This window comes from Diceros bicornis, chromosome 5, assembly GCF_020826845.1.
Source record: "Diceros bicornis minor isolate mBicDic1 chromosome 5, mDicBic1.mat.cur, whole genome shotgun sequence".
NCBI classification, from domain to species: Eukaryota; Metazoa; Chordata; class Mammalia; order Perissodactyla; family Rhinocerotidae; genus Diceros; species Diceros bicornis.
The window spans coordinates 26,054,580-26,063,474 of NC_080744.1; the positions used below are offsets into that span (position 1 = coordinate 26,054,580).

Genomic DNA, 8,895 nt, shown 5'->3' on the forward strand with positions numbered 1-8,895 from the left:
GGGAAATGGGGCTTTATTGAAGGGGGAACAGACATGATCTGATTTTTATTGCAGGAAGGTCACACGAGTAGCTGTGTGAAGCAGTGTTTGAAGGGGGCACAATTGAGGACAGAGGGACTAGATAGATGATTATTTATTAATTCAAATGAGAGGAGCTATATGAAGGCACTAGAAGCAAGGATGGAAAGAAGGATCAAGCTTTGATATGAAACTTGATAACTAGCTAGAATCTGTAAGTCTTGCTGACTACTTGGACCTGAGGGGTGAAGGAGAAGGTAAAACAGGAACAGCCCAGAGTTATCTGACTTGTGTGAGAGGTGATACTTTCACTGAGTTTGGTGTCTGACCCACTTTTCCAGACAAGCAAGAGCTTGGGGTGCTGAGCCTGGGCTGGGGAGTGGGGTTCTAGGAGCTGAGACACCCAGCTTCCAGGGGTGTGTTTTGAGTGAGTGGTGGGGGTGGGTGGGATTTGGGGAACAGGGCAAAACCTGCCCTTGGGCTGCAGCACATGAAACTAAAGGGGAGTGCTCCAGATGGCTCTGAGCTGTTCAAGGGGACTAAGGAGTCTTTAGCTATGAGGCCATGGGCCTAAGGCAGACAGGAGAGGAGCTCTCAGGAGGACTGTGGAGAAGCCACAGGAAATCCAAAAGGTCCTCCGCATGTCACCAGATCTGGTTCTGCTTCTAGTCTGGGTACCAAATCCCTTGTGCCAGTACTGCTAACTAAGGATGATAAGTATTCCTGAAAATGCTTATTTTTAGTTATTATTTAGCAATCTGGCTTTGGCCTCCCAACTCCAGTAACTTCCCGTGCTCATTCTAGACACACCTCCGACTTTGGCTCTGGAACCTGCTCATTGAACTTAACTATTTTGGGTGTGGAGTGTTTTATCCAACTCTCTATCACTCACTCAAAGTGGACAGATGGAATTAAATGCTCCACAAGGGGTCTTAATCGTAAAAGCTATGTATTGGAGGAATTATGAACATAAAAGGAAATGTTGGCGTTATTTTTTCCAATTTATTATTCTTTTTTTCCCTTAGCATACGCAAGGTGGAATTCTCTCCAGGTGCAGACGTCCCCCATTTCTCAGGGAGGTGAGGTGGTGACTCTGGCCATGGCAACTGCTGGATGCCACCTTTAAACCTGGTTCTTTTAAAAGGTTCACCTCATCTCAGGTTGTCTCATCAGAAGCAATGATCGCATTACCAAAAGTTAACTTTTTTCTTTTTTTTTTTTTAATATTTCCTGATGAGTATGTGCAGCACATGAAACCCTATTTGACAATTGTTTGTTCTCTCTCCTCATCTTCTTAGGTCAGACAAATGATGCATTAAGGAAATTTAAGAAATACAGGGTGAAATTAGGTGCAAGTTGGGAAGAACAACTGATAGATAAATCGGAAAACAATGAGATAGGCATGATGTAGTTTTTTACACTGTTTTGTAATTAGAAAGAGATAGGATATACACACACACACAAATCAGACAGCCTAGGCTGGGAGGTAGAAGGTGGAGAAATTCTCCAAACTCAGCAACAGCAGATTTTTATTGTGTGCCTGAATCCTGAGTGAGGCAGAGAGGGAAAAATAAAGAAAAAATAAGATTTATGGGGAGGACAAGAAATTCAATTTTGGATGTGTTGACTTTGATATGATTGTGGGACATGTGGATGGATAATAATTAGAGTAATTTACACCATGAAAAGGTTAAGGCATAATTCTAGAATATAGCTTTAGTTAGAGCTATGAGAGTCACTGGATAGCAGTGATACTTAGAATGTCTGAGCTGTCCTACACAACACACAGGGTTGTGAGGGTTAAATAAATTGCAGCCCTGTGTAAATTCATTATTTTTATTACTATTTTAAGAATTACAGCTTATAGATGTCCTTTCTGTGTTTCCTATAGTCAGAGAAAATAGTATTTTCTTCCTCCAGAGAAGTCAATGATTTTCTACGTTCCTCTTACCCCAACCACTTCCCCCCGACCTTGGCACAGATGCCGAGGTCTGAGGTTTCTGTAAGCCTCTCCCTGTTGCTTGTTTCACTGTGCCCTCATGAGAGCACAGAAGTACATCACAGCATCCTCCAGCTGGGAGTCTGAGATCCTGAGACCGAAGAATTTGTTTGCTTTCTGGAAGTTCACAGAGAAGCGATTATTCGTTGCATTCTGTTGCTTATAAGCTTCTTGGTGAATAATGAGAACCATCTCCCTGCTGGGAGGCTGTTTGTACCAGAACAAATAATAATTACTCTCACTAATGTCATACATGCAGTCCAGGGTCACAGTCTCTGCCTCCTGCACAAACATTTCTGGTTGAGGCTGAGTGACCGTCTGAGCCATGCTGGATCCTGTGGGAAAGAGAAGAGAAGGGTCTGCACTAGGGTGTCACGCCAGAGAGAGAAAGCAGGCGGAATCACAAGCTGATTCCCAGCCCCACCCACCTTTCTTCTTCTTTATCCAAACTTTAGGCAAAATCCATCAGCCTTCTTGCCCCCAATAATTGGGACCAAAGAGGAGGCAAGACCCCTGTGTTATTAATCTCTCTTTCTACTTGCCAGTTCTATTGGATACTAGTAAAAGCAAATTCATGTGCCTTTCTTACCAAGACAGGTGGAGACCACGAATGCCCACAGCAAACCTGGGCAAGCCATGCTGGCAGCTCTCCTGCAGGATGAAAAAAATCTCTAGCTCTGATTTGAAACTTGGGTGTCAGCTGTACTTGGTGACATCACTGCTTCAGAGCAGGAAATGGTAAGTCAGGTGGGCCGTTCATTATGCTTGCTTTGAAAAGTTTATCAATGCTTTTTGTCTTTTGTTTCAAAGAATAAAACTTAGGCTATAGCGCCAAATGAAAAAAGATGTCAGAAATGTAATTTATTTGGGGATAAAAATCAAGTGGAGAAGTTGCTAGTAAAGTGTTTTTGTAAATTTGTAATCTTGGAGAGAATAGGATGGGTGGGGAAAAGACAGGCAAAGCTAGTGTAATGACTTCAATTTTCTCTGTTACCTTTCTCGTCTTCTCTTCCTTCCTTCTTTCCTTCCTTCCTTCTTTTCTTTCTTTCTTCCTCATAATGGTCTCTGAGTTGCCATCACATGGATTTTGATTATGTTATTCTTTGACCAATACTGTATTTTAATCATTTTCAAAACTCAAAATAATGATAAAGAAAACTGCTACACTCAGATAGTCTAGAGAAAATCAGAACCAGGATTTTGATATCTAATGGCACTGTTACTTGCTTGATGCCTTTTTTATTTTTTATTTTTTTAAGAAAACTTGGCTTTGGCTGTGTCAAGGAACTCTACAACTCTACAACTCTGGTGGTAAATGTTCCTGTAAGGACTTTTGTGCACATCTATTCATGGCTTTGTGAATGAAGAATCAGAACAATTAATATAAAATTTATTTGGGAACCTTCTATCTTGCACATCTGACAGCTTTTCATTGGCATCTCATTTTTTCCCATACGTGCATTCTACGAGAGGAGAAAGGTCAGTAATTATAGTTCTCATTTCACAGAAGAGGCAACTGAGCAAAAGTGGAAACTCACAATGCGAGGAACCACTAGTCTCATTTGCATTCATTTTTTCTTCCTACCGAGTTTGTGTCATTCAGTCTTAGATAAGGCCACCTCTATGGTCCAGCTTTACGTAAACTTTTTCCTCCGCATAAAAGAAGGAGAAGAAAAAACTAAATTAAAAGCTGACTTGCCGTATAGGGAGCGGTGGCCTTAACTCTCCCAACCTGTTTATTATTTCCATTTGGAAAATGTCGTAAACAGTGGGCATTACGCCACAGACGTTCTGAACTCCAGAGACTTCTTAAAGTACAACTTGGTGAGTTGCTGGAGATGGCACAGTTCTTTCTCTTGCTTGCTCAGTGACTCCATTTCTGCCATGCCTGCCAGTTTCTGGTCAGAGTCACTGGCATTGGCAAAAATGTCATCACTTTACAATTCCCCCTTCTCCTCTTCAGCCTTTGTAGGAAACTCTAGATGACTGGGCTGTCTTTTTCTCTTGGCCTCAGTCCAGCTGAAGCTATGAGTTCACTAACGAGGCTCACAGAAGTGTTTTCTGCCTCTTGCCTGCACTCACTGTGCCTGTAGTGCTGGTTGGGGATCCTAAGCCAGAGTGTCCGTCCTGCTGTTTTAGATCTTTTCCTGATCCTCTGAGCCCAGAAAACAGAATTTCACTATCTTATATCCATCATCCAATCAGTATCTAGCTCTCACAGGTAGTTAATCAGGTTGTTGAACTCTGAGGATCAAAGAAGATGATGTATATGAAAGAACTTATAAGTGGGCAAATATGGGGGTGAGCAGAAAGCTGTCTTCAGCCCTTTCCTTTTTTTTTAATAGATATTTCCTCAAGATGATCTTTATTTTTGCTTTCCAAGTCTTTGTTTATTGGTTTTAAGTAAGAATAGTTTATTGGGTTGGGTTGTTTAGAAATTCCACACAAGGTGGTAAGAAAAGCCACATTATAGGATATTAATCAGTAAAGAAGGGGAAGGGGAGAGGAAAAGGTTTAAAAAAAAATAAAAGCAGTACCCCTCCTGGGCAGTCTGAGCAATTCCACTGTGCTTCCTTGGCAACTACCGTCACAAGATTTCTCATAAGGGTTAGCTAGTTTTACTACAAAAAGTAAAAACTAGAAGAAAAATCACATGCCTGCTCCCATGTTCTCATGGGAAAACTGTTATAAAGGCAGAAACTAAAGCACATCAGCAATTAACGGCACCAGTGGGAGAAGCCGCTCCAGAGGTCAAGACGTTCCCTCCTAGTTGGGTGGATCTTGACTGGAGGACACTGAGGGCCCCCGGTCCTAATCACCTCAGACATCTCAAGTTTCGTATTCTCATGACTTTCCATTCCTTATTTGAGAATATAGTGAACAAAAAACTTGTTAAAAGTCTTTTTAAAAAGTTTTATTTATATTCATTTACTATTTTCTTTTGTCAGAGTGGATGATTACTAACTCCCGAGTGGTGGTCCCAGCGCAGGGAGTAGGACCTGGTGCGTTTGGCCACTCTCTGGGAAACATGGGTTTCCTCTGGCACAGAGGTAAGTGGCTGAGTCTCTTGACTGAATGGTCTTGATGTGCAGGGACTGGTGGAGCTGGGACTAACATGGAAGGAGGCTGCTAATCATCCTTTGTGCTCCAAAGCGCTATTTAACCAGAACATAAACAAAGGCACGAGGTTTATTATAGATCTGTTCCATCCTGTGCCCATGGATCTGAAACACTGTTCAAATAATTATAGTAGATAGTAAAATTCTCTCCTTCTTGGATGGTCAGTTAGGAAGGACTTTCCCCTTTCTTCATCTGATGGTTAATTTTCTTAAAATGATAATGTTAAAAGGTGGATTTAAAAAATTCATTTGGAGGGCCGGCCCTGTGGTGTAGATGTTAAGTTCCGCACGCTCTGCTTCAGTGGCCTGGGTTTGCGAATTAGGATCCTGGGTGCGGACTTACACCACTCATCAGCCATGCTGTGGTGGCAACCCGCATATATAGTGGAGAAAAACTGACACAGATGTTAGCTCAGGGCTAATCTTCCTCAAGCAAAAAAGAGAAGATTGGCAACAGATGTTAGCTCAGGGCTAATCTTCCTCAGCAAATAAATAAATAAATAAATAAATAATTCATTTGCTCTTTGAGTCACATCTATAAAAGATAAAGCCTAGTTCTCAGAATTTTCTGGATCCTCTGGGTTCCTGATGACATAAATTCTCTCAGCTCACATCATGGATGAAGGTGCCAGATGATAAGTGTGGTTTCTAGAAGCTACTCCATGCTTTGGCTTCTCAAGCCCATGGAGGATTTGATTCTGGAATGTAGAAATCTGACCTAGACTCTTCAGATAAGGGAGGGTGTGCTCTAGTTCTTTTGTATGTATTAGGAACATAGATTTTTGAACATGAGACAGGCTTCTGCAAACAACAATTGTCAATGGATGCAAGCAGTGCCCTCTTCAGTTCAAAGAAATAATTACTGAGGTAATTCTTAGGATCTACTCCTCTACACAGAAATAACTTGGTTTAGTAAAGAAATCTGTTCTCGAAGTAATCTGTTTATATGAGTTTCTGGTTTCTATTTACACTCAGTGAAGAGACCTTGACATTTAAAATGTACCATAGTCTTCCCTTTATTATAGCTTTTAAAAATTCTACCTTTTATCATGTCTTATCTTCTCAAAGAAACCTTCTACAACTATGTTAGAGCAAACTGAGTCTTCCCCTTATATTCTTTCATGAACATTCGATGATTATAACACAAATTTTAAACTTAATCTCTGGGCTTTATGAAGTACTTATTATGTGCCTGGCACTGTGCCAAGAGCACTGAAGAATGCTGAAGTATGCAAGTCTGAGTTCTGTCCTCATGGAGACTGTAAAGGTCAGTACCTTGAAACAATAGCAAATGCTTTAAGAAGCTAAATCACTGAGTCAAATTTCTTGGTTCAGATTCAGCTCTCTACAAGGAATTCAAGGATTTTCTGTTAGAGAAGAATCCTTGGAGGAGACAGAGCTGTAAGGTGTGCTTATAGGACTGATACGATTTGACCAGCCTAAAATATGCATAAAAGGGAAATTTGGGTGAATGGAACAACCCAAAAAGAAATTCAAGAGCTTGAAGTGCTTATGGGTCAGTAAGGAGAATAGACTGACTGGAATAGAGATATATTTGGGGAAGAAGCAGAAATGAGGTTTAAATAATAGAGAGTGAGCAGATTCAGGGATGGGGATAATGATAAAAGAGTTTAGATTTGGTAAGTAAAGTTTTTGTGCAGTGAAAAGACATGGTCACACATCTTCGGAGACTAGAGTTTTGTAAATGTGATCTGTTTCACCTTCTTTTGAAAAAATAAGGTGACACCTTCTATTTTTCCAATTAATCACTCAACTACCACCTGCCCTTATTAGCTTTCAGGCCATAAGGTCCAGCTTCTGTCCTTTTTCTATTAAATTTTCAAAGAATCTCTGTTTTAATTTTGCTTTCCCCCCAAATAGAGCCTGAAGCAAGGACTCAGGTGAAGGTGGTTTATTTAGGAAGCAGTCTTAGGAAGCAGGAGTGAGAAAGCAGATAGCGGGGAGATTGGGGCTTGATTCTGCCAGGATTTCTGAGAAGCACACAGGATGCCCCTCAGGATTGTCCACTGGAAGGCAGGAAGCTAGTTCATTCATCGGTCCTCTTTCCCCCCTGGTTGGTGCTTGCCGGCAGGAGTGGTAATCCCTGTATACTTTCAGGCGGTGCTTGTCCATGGGCTGAGTGAGCTCCTGAGGAGTCAGAGAAGGCCCTGGGGGAGGAAGTGAAAAATACACAGTGCGTGCTTAATGTTGGATGTTATCAGCTTGAGATGAGTCGAGTGTCCACAGAATTGTCTACCATAGCTATTGATAAAATCAGAGCCAGGCATTGGACGTGACAACAAGGCACGTGAGATATTTGTTACAGTGCTCCCTTTGCACTACTCAGATGTGTGCTTGCCCTGCATTATTTTCACTGTGTCACAGAGCCTTCAAGGCTGTGGCTGGCTGAAATTGATCTAAAGCGCTTAATACAGGAGGGTTGCATGACATGAGTTTCAGGACTCACTTCTTTAACTGGTACCATGGCTACTATAATCGATACTGATCTTCTCTCACCTCTGCCATACTCTCCAGATTCCTTACCATTGGATAGCACTTTAGCAGACCTAAGTTGCTTGCCTGATGGGGTGACCTAGGCCTTCATTGCTGAGGGGTCTCAGTTCTTGGTCACTTTGTCATTTTTAGGCCTTATTTCCACAACTGCCATTTGCTATTTTTATTGGGCACAAAAATACCCAAAGTGAAACACTTAAATTCCAAACATATTCCTCCTTGCCCTCATTGTGTAATAACAATCTGGTGCTTCATGATAATCAGGATCAATTACCTCTCCAAGTCTAATTACTCCTTTCTTTGCCTGCTGGACCACTGGCACAAGGAATTCAAAATGACCTAGGTGTCAGTCATAGCTGCAAATTCACTGGAAACTTTACTGAATCCTCTGCCGGAAGCATTCTTCCTCTGGGAACTAGGACCTCTAATCCAGCAGAGCCTAGGGTTGTGGGAAAGGGAAATACAAATTCTGAAAATGCGTTAGAGGAAGTGATAGGAGAAGAGTCTATTTTACATCCATTTCTTAGTTTCTGAACTTATGTATTTTAGCTGGGGTGCCACAGCACTACATATCAGCCATTGGTTTAATGAATAGTATCGTTTCCTGGAGTTTAGCACTCCAACTACTAAGGATGTTGCCCCTGAGTTGGATTCTTATCTGAGCCTTTAACAGGCCAGATACATCATTACATCATTCTTGCATGTCAGTTGACCCAGGTACCATGAACCTAGGTCATCTTTTAGGTCCATGGTAGGACCAGGGGAGCCCCTCCCCAGTTATACCCCATTATCATACCTGTTGTGTTCTAAAATGGGTACCTCGTTCTGAGGAGATTCAGTTTTAGATATGGATAGACAAATAAAAGAACAAGCACCAATTAACAAAATGGAAAAGCTTAAGATTCTTGAAGGTATGAGTTCCCAGGAAAATTATAAAGATTTGCTGGACAGAGGAAATGCTTAGGAAGTCTGACCTGTCATATGTGCCACACAAAGCTAGTAGGGTTACATGTGATAGCATGTATGAAGATGTTTTGTAAACTGGAAAGCCCTACACATGTCATTATTTTAAGGATTATACTTGCAGACACCCGTCTCTCTATTTCTTATATTCAGACAGGAAGAGCTTTTATTCCCCAGAAAAGTCAATAATTTCCTCTGTTCCTCTTACCCCAACCACTTCCCCCCACCACTGTGCAGAAGCTGAGGTCTGAGGTTTCTATAAGCCTCTCCCTGTTGCTTGTT

The 8,895-nt window shown here is 41.5% G+C and overlaps 1 gene segment (V, D, J or C); it reads right to left on the bottom strand.

Moving 5' to 3' along the window:
• Positions 1–2,044: 2,044 nt before the first annotated feature.
• LOC131405458 (T cell receptor alpha variable 38-2/delta variable 8-like) lies at positions 2,045–2,679 on the bottom strand. The segment is given in 2 exon segments: positions 2,045–2,352; positions 2,607–2,679. Coding segments are annotated over 2 exon segments (357 nt in total).
• Positions 2,680–8,895: the final 6,216 nt, after the last annotated feature.